This window comes from Grammomys surdaster, unplaced genomic scaffold, assembly GCF_004785775.1.
Source record: "Grammomys surdaster isolate TR1022 unplaced genomic scaffold, NIH_TR_1.0 520, whole genome shotgun sequence".
In the NCBI taxonomy this organism is placed as follows: Eukaryota; Metazoa; Chordata; class Mammalia; order Rodentia; family Muridae; genus Grammomys; species Grammomys surdaster.
The window spans coordinates 314,486-331,982 of record NW_021604939.1 but is presented as its reverse complement, the minus strand read 5'-3'; the positions used below and the strand labels follow the sequence as shown (position 1 = coordinate 331,982).

The window sequence follows — 17,497 nt, the reverse complement described above, 5'->3', positions numbered from 1 at the left end:
CAAATGGTGAATCATGAAATTATGTACATACAGAGGACATGAAGCCTGAAGAGAGCTGTATAGAATTCATTTTACAAGGAGCTTTAAATGCAAAGATGCCAGAGAACAGATGACTGCAAGGGAGCTGAATGCAACTGAGAATGATGAATCTAAACCCTTATTGTATCTTCTTAGCCAGCAGATCTCAAGTGCAAAAGCTTGTACAGTGAGTCATGGGTTTGCCTTCACTGGCACCAGGGAGATATGATGAGGAATGATGATCTCTAGAAAATAAGTCAACATGAAATAGGTCTGGTCCAAGGATGTACTAATTGACCCCTAGCATGGACCCACTTCTTCTGCTGCCTGATATGCTTGACTGCTGAGCAATGGCTAGCATGGTTTGGTGGCACTGACAAGACTAGGAAATGAATGTGAGAGGGATTCATGACAGACAATTTTCAAAAAGTCCACTAAAACTTTAGGTGAAAAAAAGGCAAAGAAGCCTAAAATATTCCCATGCTGGTTGACAGCTGCAGGGAGAAATGAGATAAAGGACAGAAGCAGTTCAAAAGAACACATTTTCACACAAGTTTTTAGAACTTAACTGGGTAATTTTTAATAGGAATTTTCATGAAGAGGATTAAAACTCAGAGTAAGCCTGGGAGGATGTCAGTTTCAGGTTAAACCAAAGATGGTTTCAACTCATAAAAATAGAGGACCCTTTGCCTTATCATAAGACCATAGATATATTCTGAGTAGTAGTATAACTGTCCTACCAGTTATGTTTTAATTTTAGATAAAATATCTACTGATTATTTATATTATTAATATTTGTGATCATTGTGAGATTTTCTTTAACATTTTAACTATTAAAATATGTTCTCTGTATATTGCTGCACATGTGGTGCTGCTCAAGTTGAGAAATTTTCTATTGACCTATCATCCCAATACAAACACTTGGACACTAGATCCTTTGTCATTTTGGGAAGGGGGCACTATTCACTAACTCATAGCAAGTGAGGTGGTGTCATCTTCCATTTCCTTCAAGGTTTTGTTCACATTTTCTTCCATCCTCATTTTCTATGTCCTTCCCCAAATGTGGTTACTTTATGGATGTGGCTTTAATAGAATAAATCTTTAGAAAAGTTGTGTGCTACTGTTTGCTCCCAAGTATGGTATTATTTTTAAAATGTTGTTGACACTGTTGAACATTAAACACAGCTGATGGTGATCAGTAATGGTCTGACTTCAGTGTGATGGTTTTTGTTTTTCCTTTCTGTAATGTGTTTGTTATGTTTTGATGTCATGTTGTTTTGTAATGACAGAAAGAGAGTAGATCCTCAGAGTGGGGAGAAACTGGGTCACAGAAAGTTATAGTCATGATATATTTATGAGAATAAAATGTTGTCAATAAAATATTAGGAGAAAAAGATTTCCTGGCATCTAACATGATAACCATATGATTTCTGCCATTGAGTCCATTTCTGTGATACATTACATTTATTGATGGCTATATATGGTACAGTCTCTGTATCTTTTAAAAAATGTGCTGGTATTTTATTTCAAAATTTACTCACTTAATTATAATGAACACATAAATAATACCATTAAAAACCACAATAAATTAACCAGTAAATGAATAGTTGCTTAAGACAAACTTTTGTACATTTCAGTGAACTCTAGAAAGTTACAATAGCCATAAAGCTTTAATGTTCCACACTCTTGGTAGCAATTACATTTTTATATCCCTCTCCACAAGAAACAAAATTAAATTGACAACATTGAATAGAGAAATATAACTGTTGTAGATCCTCTTCTATAAATTCTGGACACTCTCCCAGCCTATCAGCTAATATTACATTTCTAGGTCTACTTTACAAATGTTATAAGTGAATTTACACTTATATTCTTTTACATATGTATTATAGTATATTATAGGTTAGGAGCAGCATGAAGGAGAACATGTGATCTTTTTCATTCTGAGATTGGGTGACATGGCTTGATTTTATCCGTTACCAGTCAATCATTCAATTAACCATTCTATCAGTCAATCAATCAATCAATCAGTCAATCAATAAATCATTTTTTCCTTCGTATTGTGATTCCTTCACACTGGTAGAATAATAGTCCTCTTTATATAGGAAATATTTAATATTTGATTTGTCTATTTATTGATATGTGGGAGGGCTCTGTCTTATTGCTTCAGTAAACAGACCACTGATAGGAACATATTTCTATGGTATGTTATGGGATTTTCTGAGTATAGACCCAGAAGAACAGCTGGGTCAAATAGTAGTTACAGTTTTAACATTCTGGGAGACCACAAAACTTATTTTCATGGTGGCTATATTAATTATTCTAACCTCTTTTGAGGAAACTAGCATTCCTGTGATGTTAAACCAGACAATGACAGAACAACACCGCAGGTAATTTATTATCAAATATCCCTGATGATGAAAAATCTCTCAATAATATATTAGCAAACAAAGTTCAAAATCACGTAAAAACCATCACTCAATTTGAAATTGATTTCTGTAAGGGAAAAAGTTATAATTCTGTTTTTATAGGCCTGGTGCAGGCTACAGCAACTATGATAGGTGTAAGGCCTCACGAAGAACAAGTTCATGGCCAGCCATCATTTCAATTTTCCTTCCTGTCAGAATGTCAGACCCACAGGGTTTCTGTGAAATCCTTAGTGGCCAAGCAGACCTGACAGAAAGACCTGACATGGAGGTCAGTTTTACTAATAGCTTTTTCCCTCTGGCTCATTTGCACATCATATGAGCAAAGGGAAGAATCGCAAGAGTGCAATGAGCCTCATAATATAATCAGTTCATGTAGAATGTTGAATCAACTAGCAAACAAATTCTCATACACATTTTCACTAACTTCACAAAGTCAAGGTAATGAAATTTAATTCCTGAATTGACCTTTTGATGAAGAGTATTATTAACACCATGAAACCAAATAAAATATATGAATCAAATACTTACATAAGATTAGGAGATTTTATAACATAACAAACTAAGTCTGGATATAAGAGAGTGATGACTCATAAGAACAAATGGTGCGAAGGATGGAAAACACAGAGACGTGAGGCGAGTGATGGTCAGCATCCACCAACTGTGGTCATACAAAAGAGCTATACAGCCTCGTAGGACAGAAGAGACAGTATAAAATGCCAGAAAGGTAGACAACAGGACCAAAATGTTCTTGGTGGCTCTGGATTCTGGAGAGTTTCTCCTGGAAACATGACTGCTGTGGATATGTTGAATCCTCTGGTTGTGTCTGTACAGAATCACAATCATGGAACCACTAGACCAGGCAATGAGCACAGAAAAGAAGATTTCAGGGCACACTACCAATGCTGCATAGAGTGAGTCATTGATGTCATGATGTCCTCTAGTGGAACAGTACTCATAATCTCGGTGTCTTGTTGTGTTTTTGCTATTCCCTTTGGCAAGTACGTACACCAAGAAAATAAAATGTATAATCATGGACAAGACCCAAAGAAGGGAAATAATGCTGCCAATGTACTTTTCAGCTTTTACCTTTTGATCTTTACAACGGGATTCCATGTGACTGATGATGATGGCCTGAAAGACACTCAAGAAACAAGTGGTGCTAATGGACACACTCCGGCCTACTCTTTGAATGTACAATATGAATGTGCATCCAAAATCATTTAAAAACTGCTTCATCCCAAAAGCTGCCATTGTGTAGGGAACTCCTGTAGAGAGAACTATCAAGGCATTGGATGCCATTAGATGCATGAGAATCAAACCTGTGGGCTTTAATATATGTTCTGTATAGTAGACAAGATAGAAGAAAAAAAGAGAGACATTTCCAAGAATTCCAGTTGTAATTTGTAATAAGAAAAGTATTTTAATTGACATTCTCAAGAATTCTATTCTGTGACTGGGCATGATTCACATTAGATTATGGCCAGACTCATTTTTTTCTGGTGAATATTATAATCTGAAGCATTTACTGGAAGGTTAATTCAAAGTGTTCATTAATTAGCAGGAATAGAATATCAGCATAGACTTTAGTCTATGTAATCTATATACTGTAACAATACTTTCTTGAAGTTTCTGTCAGTAGAAATTTTGACTCACAATACATACTTACATACAATACATTATTGTAAGATGACTGAAAGTTTCAGGGCACACCTGTGATTTGGAAGACACCTTCATGTCTTCATGTGTCTTCATGTCTCACAGAAGACACCTTCTGTGAGATCATTGGGTCTAATCTGGACATTTGTCTCCTCAGCCATAGAATTCTCAACACAAGGGTACAGTGTTCACACTGATCACATCCACTAAAATTTAATATTGTTACTTTTATATATTTACTTTCTTAAAACATTAGAAAATATGTAAGTGTAAAATGGGAAATATGTTTTTTTAGTTAAGTGTACAATTAGCAAATAGCAGTGACAATGTATAAGTCGATATCCTTTCAGGTTGATATTTTCTTTGATGTTTATAACTGTAGTATCTTGACATTTGCATTATTTCCACAGGCAAGACATAAACTTAGGAACATAAAGGGAAGTATGATTTTCTATACAAATGTGCTTAGAGACATATAGGATACTTGACAGTCTTGAACATGGCTACTGTGGCAAAATATTGTCACCTCAGTCTATCCTCACAGAACCATGAGATATGCTTCCAACATAGCCCTGCCCTCCATAAACTTTGTATTCATCACTTGACATTTTGTTCACTTTGTATTTTATTGTATACCTTTTGCTGCAAAAAAAAAAAGTTTTAGTTTAGGGGCAATAGACAGATGTTAAGTGACACTTGCTGCTATTGTAGAGGAGCTGGATTTAGATCGTAAAACTCCCGTGGTGGATCCCAACTACTTGTAACTCTAAATTCATCAGTTCTACCATGGTCTACTGTCCTCTGCAAGAACAGCATTCTCATAACGCACATATAAATGCAGGGAAAGAGTGCATTCACAGAAAACAAAAATAGATACATAAAACATTATGAAAATAAATTTTAATTGAATGTAACAGTTTATTTCATAGGATAATGGCAAATGTTATTGCTTTTGAGCTTTTAATAAAATTCAGTGTTCTCAGTGTGTCTAACATGAGGAAAACTTCCATTTCTCAATTGGATTTCAAAAGCACAAGGTAGACTTGATATTTCATATGCTAGTAGAAATATGGATTTTTGTTATTATAGAGGTAAATGCTGTAAAAGGAAGTACAGATGAATTACTAATAATATTACCCCGTACAAAATGCAACATGAAACACTAACATATATTTACAAGTAATAGGAGGTGGTGAAACTGAAGTTACTAATGTATTTCCTTTACAATTCAGCATGTATTTGCTTTTTATATGTATTTTTTCATGATGGACTCTCACTGTATACCTCTAGCTGCCCTTAAAATCACACTGAAGACAATGGTGGTCTCAGAAATTACAGAAATCTGTCTTGTCTCTCCCTCCCAAATGCTGGGATTAAAGATTTTCAATACACACCTTGCTTACTTGATAATTTCTATATTGATGACTATCATAATGACCTAATGATGCACTCAAATAGAGGACATGTGTACAAATTCATATTGTACAATCTGGAGAATGTAACTGATGCCATAAACATTGCCCATTGAGATGTAGCACTAGGTATTAATACAAAACTGTCTGCAGGATAGAACCCTCAGATATCATGATAGGTAGCCTGTGTTCCATGAAAAACAACAATAAACAGTAAGATGTGCTATTAGGTTGTGGGTAGGGTATGATTAAAATAGGAAAATAAACCAAAATACATTTGATCCTGACTTTCATTGCTCAATACTCAAACTTCATCTTCCTTTCTATGTTACCTTCCCACATTCAAGAGGGAGATGTTTCAAACCATACAATATACCAATGACCATTCAATATAAATGCAGTTACTGCCTGTAAACAGAGTATAGGTGCAGTGTCACATATGGATTCTTTCCACACTGGAAACATATTCACATCCTGCACTTCCCAAGACTGCTTGCTACTTACATTTCCATTGTCATATTTCCTATGGGAATAAGCCGAGATAAATTAAATGATAACATAATACTTACAATTAGTCTATACAACATGCACAGTAAATTAAATTATCACATTGACCTTTTAACACAATCATTTACCACCTTCACAGATGGACTGCATTTTTCTTGTGTTATCTACTGTCAACCTTATTTGGTGACTTATATTACAGTAAAAAATGACGAGCAGTTGGCCATGGTGAAAGAAACTTGGAACTTTTTCAATTATTTCTTAATTATTGAATTACTGTTGTGCCTTCACTGTCTGTTCTGTGGCTCTGATTCTACAGCAGTTTCCTCTTACCACACCTGAGTGCTTACCTGAGCCTGTCTTCTTTGCCGACTCTGCCACTCATGGTGAAATTCAAAGTACTCACTTAGCTTCTTGCCACTGCAGGAAAGTAGGTTCATCGAGCACACCCAGAGTCACTAATAAGCAGCAATATAAGAAAGTTGCTTAAACCTGAGGTCTGTGACTCTGTGACTAGATCTCCCTCCAGAGTTGAATTTTTCATTTCATTTTCATTGTCAGTGACATCACAGGCTTTGGGAGATGGAATCATCTTTTTAATTTTCCAGTTGTTAATCAACATAAATGCTTTAGAGAAAGTTTCTTGTAAATTTATCCAAAGGGATATGATGTTGTTAATAGCATTTTCATGATCCCTGAATGCTTCTCAGGTCTCTTAAGGAAGGTGCAAAAATATTTGAGTGTAAACTCATGAGAAAGTTCAAGAAGTGTCTGTAACTCTTTGGATTCCTGTCTTCACTGCTTTCTTCCAACACTAATCAATATAGTTTATTTTTAGATTCCATTCTTTTTTACTTAAAGTGTTTGAGTGGTTCATACAGACATATGTGTTTTACTCAAGTCTATAAATGTTTATTCCCTTCTAATTCTGTTCTTTTCTCAACTATCCATACCAATTCTCTCCAAATTCATGTATTCTTTAAAACAAGCAAAAACTAAATAGTGACACTCATATGTTTCTAGGGCAGAGGCATGAGTAGGCTCTAAAAGTTTGAAATCTGAAAGAAGTCTGCTACTTCCTCCCTTAGAAGCTGTTTGTGGCCATTGGCTTTCATCTAATAGTGGGACTTCTTCACCTTCTTCACTCAGCTGGGATTTTTCTAGGTTGATCTTGTGCATAGTCTCATAACAAAAGACTTCACCTGTGCAAGACCTATGGTTTGCCTGGAGAAAACGTGTTTACTAGGAATCATCTACCGCCAGAAAGTACCTAATCTTCTTTATGCCTCTTCTTCCATGATGAACCCAAGGATCTGAAGGAAGGGTTTTGATATAGATACTCTCGTATTGTTTCTGGACATTTTAGAGTCTCTCTGAATCTCAGCACATTGAATAAATATTGACCTTTGTGTTAATCACAATAGAATGACAAAAAAGTTTCTCTAATGAGGACTGAGAGAGGTACTTATCTCTGGTACAAAGTAAGAGTGGAGAGACCAGTTTATTACTATTTCCATTATGTTACTTTACCTTTTTAGCAGAATAAGTGTATTAACGTTTTCCCTGGGCGATAAACCAACCTTATGCCTCTTATGATCAGTAATCATCTTGTTACAAGATAGTTTCATTTCTGTTTACTATAAAAATCATTTCTCTGTTTCCTACATTATGACTTGTTCCATACCCTGGCTCCCTCTTGCCTCCAGGCTTCCCCAAACCACAAGATGTTCCTATCTTGTTATATGCCACAATTGTCCTGTTACCTAAATTTAGTCCTTACTGATTACCTGATTTTGTCTTTATTTTCTTTCTGACTCTTATAGTATACCTATATTCATAGCTTTTCTCATGTGCAAACATGTGTTCTGTATAGTTAGAATCTACATATGAGCAGGAACATTCAGGTTTTTTATTTTTATTATGTTTGGGTAACATTTCAAAACATACATTCTTTAAATACATTGTTTCCCTGAAAACTTTGTGTTTTTATTTTCATCAAATTTAAATATCATTCCATTTTGTATAGGAGCCAATTTTAATTCTTAGCTCATTTGTTTATGGATATTTAGATGGGTTCTATGTCCTTGGTATAGTGAATAGAGAGCCTTAAACAGAGATTTGTAAATATTCCTGTGGCAAGATATGAAGGTCATTTTGCATATGCTAAGGAATGGAATACATGGCTCATACAGTAGTTCTGTTTTTACTTTGTGAGTACCACAGACAGTGATTTCCATAAGGAATGCATTAATTTGCACCCTCAGCAGCAGTAAATAATAATTTGTATTTTCTCCATCCTCCCCAACGTTTTGCATCAACTATTTTGATAATAGCGCTTTGACAGGTTTAAAATAGTATCATAAAGCAATATTAATTTTAAGTTTCATGATGAGGATTGTGTTCAATAGTTTCAAAAAGTTAATGGATATTTACACTTTTTGTTAGAAAATCTGTTCAGTTCACTAACTAATTGGCAATTTTATTTCATTGGTTTTTGCTTTTGCTTATTTTGTAAAATCTGGATATTATTCCTGAGCCTGAATTATTTTTGATTTTGATGTTCTCCAATTCTGAGGATTCTCTGGACTCCAAATAAATATAAGTATATGTATACACATATGTGTGTATGTTTATGTGTATATGTATTCATATATAATAAGTATATGTGTGTCTCTATATATGTATGTATGGAAATATATGTGAATGTATATATGTATATATATGTATACATATATATGTGTGAATGTGTATGTATCTATGTTTAAGATATATATATATATATATATATATATATATATATCTTAAACCACACATACAAGAGACTAGAAAATCTTGTCCTGTTCCTCATTGTTTGTATTGGAATGCTTTTGTGTATATTCCCAAGAGTGGTACAGCTGGGTCTTCAGGTAAATCTATTTACAATTTTCTGAAGAACCTCCAGATTGATTTCCAGAGTATTAGTACTGTTTGTAATCCCACCAGCAATGTAGGAGAATGTTCTTACTTCTCTACATCTTTACCAGCATGTACTGTTGCATAAGGTTTTTATTGGATATCTTTTATTTACATTTCAGATATTTTCACCTTTACCTATTTCTCCCCCAGAAACTCCCTATTGCAACCCCCTCCTACTGCTTCTATGAGGTTGTGCCCCCAGTTACCCACTCCCTCCTCTCCGCCCTCACATTTTCCCACACTGATGCATCCAGCCTTCATGGGACCAAGGGCCTCCTCTCTCACTGATGCCCAGAGATTTTATCTTATCCATTCTTATTGGTGTAAGGTAGAATCTCAGGATTATTTTCATTTGCATTTCCCTGACAATTAAGAATGAGGAACATTTAAGTACTTCTCATCTATTCCACATTCCTCTATTGAGAATTCTTTGTTTATCTTTCTAAACAGAATTTCTAAAGAACAAAACCTGAATTTAGACTTAGACATGAATAAATTATACTATATAAAATAGAAGTTTCTGTACAGTAGACTGTCAGCATATAGTACAGAGAATCCTCAAATTTGAAAAATGTCTAAATCAATTATAGTTACGACTTGGGGCAAATACCCCGAGTTTACAAAGCACTGCAGGAAAAAAAAAACAACTAAAAGTAACTGTCAATTAGTTAATGAACTTAGTTGATTTTCTAACAAAATGTATATAGACAATAACTTTTAAAAAGTATTGAATACCCTCCTCATCATGACACTGACAATTAAGTTTATGTTTTGATACTACTTTTCAAAGTGCTATTATCAAATTAGTTGACAAGAAATGAACAAGAGGATGAGAGAAAGAGGAAATCTTATTCACATCTGCTGAGGGTGTCAATTAATGCATTCATTATAGAAATCTATATCTGGGGTACTCACATGTGGGACTGTGTAAGGGTATTCTGGTTCATGGCTGGGCATGTGCCTAGAACTCCGAGACTCTACATGAGAACTGGCAGGACTTCATCGTGCCCCCAGAACCCAAGGTCCTGAAAAGCAGTCTAGTCTCCATAGAACTACATTATTGTCACGTAGGCCATTACAACCCCTCCCAAATTGCACAGGTAGAGGGTGTGACTATAGGCCTCAGGCCCTAGGGATTTACATACTAATGAAGGCAAGAGGGTGGGGCAAATTAAGCATTCTTCCCCAGATCCTCCCCAGATCCTTCCCCTTTCTCCCTTCTTATATAACTCAGGACTGCCCTGAGTTTTACAGGGTACAACCAGATTCATCTACCATCCACCATGACATAAACCATTTTGGAACCAAGGACTTCCTCGTGTCATTGGACCTATCACCACCAAAGCCTCCAGGCCACTGGAACCTTAGACCTCCTTGTGTATGTGGGACCCACCACAGCATGGAAGTCTCTCCAGGCCTCCACCACCACTGTGTCCCCTTTTTTTTACCACACTCACATAAATAAAAATAGAACTAATGTTTGAACCATGTGTTCCATTAATGAGCATATACAAAATGAATATCATATTGTGCCACAAAGATATTTACAAATATCTGTTTAGTGCTATTTTATTTACTATGGGCAGGGCATAGAGTCTATATATAGATTCATAAACAAATAACAAAAAATTAAAGTTGGCTCATATACAAAATAGAATTGTATTCAGCTTTAATGAAAATGCAATCACAAAGTCTGCAGGGAAATGATGTCATTAAAGAATGTATCATATTATGAAATGTCACTCAAACTTAGAAAAAAATAGAAAACTTGAATGTTCATGCCCACATACAGATCCTTCCTATAATGTATGCACATATACATATCAACACCTGTATAGGAGAACTATAAGAGTAAGAAAGGAAATAAAGGCAAAATTGTGTAGTGAGGAATGTCTAAATTGGGGTAATTGGACAATTGTGGCATAAAATAGATTAAAGATGATCTATATATCTCTATCTATATTTTTCTATACCCATTTTTCTCTCTCTCTTCCTCACTATCTCTCTCTCTCTCTCTCTCTCTCTCTCTCTCTCTCTCTCTCTGTCTCAATGTCTTTCTCTCTCTGTCCCTCTCTCTCATATATATATGCTCTCTCATAAAATATCTATTTCCCTTTTTGTTGTGTATAGAACAAATCATATTGATTTAACATGGTGACTCTAACACTATAGACATTCACTGAGATTGGAGTTGCCCAAGGTTCTGAATTGCTCCTTTAGACTCACAGTGTCATGTTATTATTTTTAAGTTCTTCACATCAAAATGATTTTAACTTTAAAAATTACTCACCATAATTAGGCTTCCTCATCCCAGATATACAGAGAGAATTCACCATATTCTCACAAATAAATATAGTTTCATCATGTGTATGGACACAAAAACTGAAACTACAACACTATCATTGGATACAGGAAAAGGTTTTAATAATTGCTGTCAACAATATATCATAAAACTCATGGATATGAAAAGAATAAAGGGATTATAATTGACCTTAATGAAGATTACATGTACCACACTTAAGCCAACCTAATGGTAAATTGGGAAAAAACTCAAAGCATTCCACTACAATGAGGAACAAGACAAGATTTTTCTAGTCTCTAAACTTCTACTCAACAAATGATTTAAGTGAAACGCATAAGCTAACAAAGTCAAACAAGAGAGTGAAAGAAAGGAATGCAAATCAGAAAAGAAGTCAAAGTATCTCTATTTGCACATAATTTGATTAAAGTGATTCTAGCATAAATGATTTCCCAAAATTTCCACTCAACACTGTTAGTGATGTTAATTACACCAAGTATTTATAAATTATCAAACATACTTATGTTATATATCAGTGATGACTGTGTGTGAGAGAGATAAAGAGAGAGAGAAGAGAGAGAGATTAGAGGAGAGCATGAGATACAAATACCTCTGTGTGTGTGTGTGCTTGTGTGTGTGTGTAATAGTGAGGACATCTAATATGTGACATGCATATTTCTTGTAGCTATGTGTATAACTTCAAAAATAGCATTCAAGCTCTTGTGTTGGTCTTTATAACTGGTAGAGCAGAGGAAGGCAAGACTTTTCTTGCTTCAGGAAAACCTATCTTTGACAACACAAAACAGAGCAAGGTGTTTACTGTAGTTTCTTAGTTATGTTGAACACTTTTTAAGTTACCAGTATTACACATCTTAGTATTATTAGTGTCTTAAGTATGTATTAGTTACTTTTCTATATCTTTAGCCAAAATACCAGAAAAAACAACTTATTGAGAATTTTATGTTGGCCCTTATTTAAATTAAAATCTAATCAGCTTGGGTTCTAGATTCATGGCTGGGGTTGTGAAGAAATAAATACAGGACGTTTTCACAGACACAGATAAATGAATCTCATCATATTCATTAGTTAAAACACAAGGCAAAAAGGTAGAATTTGTCTATAGCAAGGACATGTACTATACTCTATTCACTCAGCCTTGTTCAAAATAACCAGAAACTGGAAGCAACCCAGCTGTCCCTCACATGAAGAATGGATAAAGAGAATGTGGTTCATTTAAACAGTGGAATAGTATTCTGCTCTAAAAACAAGGGCATCTTGAAATTTTCAAGCAAGTGGATGGAACTAGAAATATCATCCTTAATAAGGTTACCCATTCTCAAAAAGACATGCTCACTGGACTCAATAATAAGTGGATAATTTTTTTTTTAACCATAAAGCTCAGAATACCCATGATATACACGACAGATGACAAGAAGGCTAAAAAAACGTAATCCCCAAGTGAGAATGTTTAAATCACACAGAGAAGGAGAAACAAAATAGCCATGCAAGGCAGAGAGAGCAAGAGACTTCAATGGGAGAGGGGGAGAGGATGGAATTGGGGGGGGTCAGAATCAAGTATAGGAACAGACAGATAAGAGACACAGAGGGTGAAGAAAATGAATGAAAATACATAGCTGCCAAGGATGGGAGGTGAGGAGAATCTTTAGGAAGTCTCAGAGACCTGGGAAGGGAGATATTGCCAGGAATAAATGTGGGTGAACTTTGGTCAGATGCCCAGCAGTACAGATATGGAAACTGAAGCGACCCCTCCCATAGTCAGACAGGAGTCACAGATAAGGGATGGGAATACAAATGCATTTAAACATTTTTGACTCAACATTGCTGCTGTTGAATAGCAATGCATAGATAAAAATGGAGCCTAGACTGAAGAAATGGCTGACAAGCGATTGTCTCAGCTTGGGATTCATTCCATGGGTGAGCACTATTATTAATACTATAGTATGCTTGCAGACATGAGCCTAGTATGTCCATCCTTTGAGAGGATCTACAAAGCAGCTGACTGAGACAGTTGCAAGTATCTACAGCCAAGCTTTAGACAGAGGTTGGGGATCTCAATGGAAGACATACAGGACAGACTGGGGAGCTGAAACGGATTGTTGACCACAGGAAGACCAGCAGTGTTTAACAACCTGGACCCCTGGGAGTTTACAGAGACTGAGATACTAATCAAAGAGTATATATGAACTCCTCAGAGGTGCTTGACACATATGAACCAGAGGGCTGCCTTGTCAGGCTTCAGTGGAAGAGGTTTCTTCAGAGTGTTGACACACCAGAATGACAGGATGTAGTAAGGGTCACTCTTTAGAGGCAAAGGTAACTGTGAATGAGGCTAGAAGTCTTCATATGGTGTAAATATAAATAACTAATAACTAAAAAATTAAATAAATAAGTAAGGAATAATTACTTTCCTACACCTTTGATGAAAAAATCAGAATGAACTACTTGATGCGAAATTTATTTTGGCTCATATTCCTTCTATGGAGCCAGTATTGCACTTGGCAGTTTTTTCTCTCTCATGTAGCTTTGGTACTAGATTAATGGTAAGGATGGTGAAGGAATGAAGAAAGGACATTTTCAGAGACACACATAAATGCAAATTGAATTAGTGGTGTACTCTGATACTGCTGCCACTGAAACTACACTTTTGTCCATAGCAGCATTTTTTGTTGGTGAGGAGTCTCAGGTCATAAATATCTAAGATAATGAAGCCTCAGTTGGTAGCCTCTAAACACAATGATCAGTCATTTATAAAAACTCACACTCAGTCTCCCAAGGAAAACTTTGCTATTACATGTGTATCAGTCACAAATGTTTTATGGCTTCACTAGATTTCCATGAGCCATTTTTTCTTTTCTTCTCTTTTCTTTTTTCTTTCCTTTCCTTACTTTTCTCTTTTCTTTTTGTCTATTTTTGGACAGGTTAATAGGTGATATCCAAATCGAAATACATTTCTGTCTAGTCTTACTGTCAGGTTAATAAGGACTGCATAAAACGAATTTAAAAATATTTCTGATTTAGGCAGAAATATATTCTTACTGCGAAAACCTTAGGTAACTACTCAGAATGATTGGAGTGATAGATCATAAAGGAGAATCAACTATTGCCACATTACCAAAACAGCATGATGCCTCACTACACTCTAAATGTTTATCCTATCATACAGATAAGTATAGGTAGTCCCCAGGACATCATACATGTAAAAATTGATTTTCAATAGTGAAAGATAAGTTGGGATGCTTGCAAGAGCCAGAGGAACAGGAGGCTAGCTGTGAAAATGCTACTCCTGGAATGTCAGAGAGACTACACACATGAATTCTCATAAATGGGCCTTCCTAAATAACACCTGAACAAGGATGATCGTAACAAATATAAAAACATAGAAAGGATAATCATCATTTGGCTACAATCATAGATAGAATTAGAGACAAATAATGAATGTTGAGATTGGGAGAAATAATCTTGCATAAGCAAGAACCTGTCAGTTGGTCATCTACTACCAACTTGTTAGCCCTGACATCTAATGTGTATGTATATGTGTTTCTGCATATGTGACAGAAGTTAAATAGAATGGCAAATTTAGGAGAAATGGAGAGGTGTACATTGGAAGAAAGAAAAGGGGGACATTAATTGGAAAGGAAGAAAGAAAAGGGGGACATTAATGTAGTTATAAGTAAATTTCAAAATAATAATATATTTTAAAAATTTTTTGCAATTTTGTTGTATGAAAAAAACATAAACTAGAGGATTACAGAAGAAATTATGCAAAGTACAAACTTGACAAGCAAACTACATAATCAGATAACAATTTAAGATTCAGAATCTTGTGGTTTGGGGAAAGCTGGAAGTCAAGACAGAGTCAGGATCTGGAACAATTCATATCCTGGGAAAGAGAGAGAAGATTTTTGTGGTAAACTGGAATGATGTTATCTTGTAACAAAATGAGGATTTGTCATAAGAGACATCAGGCTGGTTCATCACACAGGGAAAACCTTAATACAATCATTCTGCTAAAAGGACATAGCAATAAACTGGAAATAGTAATAAACTCGCTGCTACATTCTCACCTCTATACTCAGAGATTAGTACCTCTCTGAGTCCTCATTAGAGAAACGTTTTTGGCATTCTATTGTGATTAACACATATGTGCACTAGGCACATATGAGCATCAATATTTAGTTTTTGATTGAGTGTTTTAAAGAAAACATGAAATTTGGAAGGTATTCTGGTGGGTAGTTAAGAGAGAAACAGAATTATGAGAGAATAATCATTTATAGATTTTCGTAAAACACATATGCCTGTATGAAGGACACAAACATTTTACATAATAAAGAATGTATATCTAAATATAAACTATGTTGATTAGCGTTAGGAGAAACAAGTGAAGACAGGAATCCAAATAATCACAGAGACTTCTTAAACTTTCTCATGAACCTGTGCTCAAAGTTTCTTTCATCTTCCTCAAGAGACCTGGTGAGCATTCAGGGTCATGAAAACACTATTAAAAACTTCTTATCCCTTTGGATAAATTTACAAGAAATTTTCTCTGAAGCATTTTTTGTTTTCTTGTTGTTAATTAACAACTGGAAAATTTTATAAATGATCCTGTATCTCAAAGCCTGCAGTGTCATTGCCAAGGAAGTTGAAATGAAAATTACAGCTCTGGAGGGAGATCTGGTCACTGAGTCACAGATCTCTATCTCAGGTTTGAGTCACTCTCTTATGCAGAGGCTTCTAATGACTCTAGGTGTGCACAATTAACCTATTATCCTGCAGTGGCAAGAAGCCGGGTGAGTACTTTGTATTTCTGCCTAAGCGGCAGAGTCTGCAAAGAAGACAGGCTTGGGTAAGCACTTGGATGTGCTAAAAGGAAACTGATATAGAAAGAGATCCATGGAACAGACAGTGAAGGCAAAAGAATATTTCCATTATTAAGAAATGATAGGAAAAGTTAAAAGTTTTTCTCACCATGGCCCACTCCCTGTCATTTCTTCCTGTAATATAAGTCCCCAATGAAGGCTGACAGTAGCAAAAGGAAAATGCAGTCCATCCTTGAAGATGCTAAATGATTGTGATCAAATTCAATGTGATAACTCACCTTATGATTCATATTGTGTATACTAATTGTAAGTATTATATCGTTATTTAACTTATCATGGTTTCATACCATAGGAAATATTAGAATGAAAATGTAAGTAACAAGCAGTCCTGGGAAGTGCAGGATTTCAACATGTTTCTGGTGTGAAAAGAATTCATAAATGACACTTCACCTCTACCTGGTTCCAGGTAGTAATTGAGTCTGTATTGATTAGTCATTGTTTCACTGTCAGATTTGAAGCCTCTCCCTCTTGAATGTGGGAAGGTAACATGGAAAGGAAGTTGAAAATAAGTATTGAGCAATGACAGACAGGTTTGTTCTCCAATGTTTAATAATTCTTTAAGCCCAACGTGATAACATATCTGTTCTCATTGTTTATTATTGTTCTTGGAACACAGGCACTTTTTCTTGATATCCCAGTGGTTCTATTCCTCAGATAAATTTGTAGTAATATCTAGTGCTATATCTCAATGTATTATGTTTAAGGTTTCAAATACATTCTTCAGATTTTACAATATTAACTTGTTTTATTGAACAGAAATAACACAGAAATTATCAAGAATCAAGGATGTATTGAAAACCTATAATTTCAGCATTTGGGAGGCAGAGTCAGTCAGATCTCTGTGACTTTTGAGGACAATATTGGCTATACAGTGGTATCAAGGACAACTAGTGTCATTTGTTGAGACTCTATCATGAGAAAAGTATATTTCAAGGCAAATATATGATAAATTTTAAAGGAAATATACTAGTCACTTAATACTCATAAACTCCTATTACTTATAAGTATATGTTAATGTTTCATGTTACATTCTGTACAGGGTAATAGTATTAGTAATCCATCTGTACTTCCTCCTATAAACTTTCCCTCTGCAGGTACAATGATTCACATTTCTAGTGCCATATTGAATATCAAGTTCACCTTGTGCTTCTGATATCAAACTGACAAGTAGGAGAACTTTCTGTCATGTCAGAGCACACTGAAAACACTGAATTTTATTAAAAGCTCAAAAGCATTAGCATTTGCCATTATCCTATGAAATAAAACTTTGTTAAATTTGATATATATATATATATATATATATATATATATATATATATATATATA

At 35.0% G+C, this 17,497-nt stretch overlaps 1 protein-coding gene across 1 annotated transcript; it reads right to left on the bottom strand.

Annotated features, from left to right (window-relative positions):
- Window positions 1-2,981: 2,981 nt before the first annotated feature.
- On the bottom strand, window positions 2,982-3,908 carry LOC114633104 (vomeronasal type-1 receptor 4-like). Its single transcript, XM_028781726.1, has one exon. The coding sequence runs from the start codon at window positions 3,906-3,908 to the stop codon at window positions 2,982-2,984; it is 927 nt and encodes a 308-aa protein (XP_028637559.1).
- Window positions 3,909-17,497: the final 13,589 nt, after the last annotated feature.

Excerpts from the sequence above, each read along its gene's own strand:
- LOC114633104 (XM_028781726.1), bottom strand. The coding sequence starts at position 3,908 with ATGCCCAGTCACAGAATAGAATTCTTGAGAATGTCAATTAAAATACTT.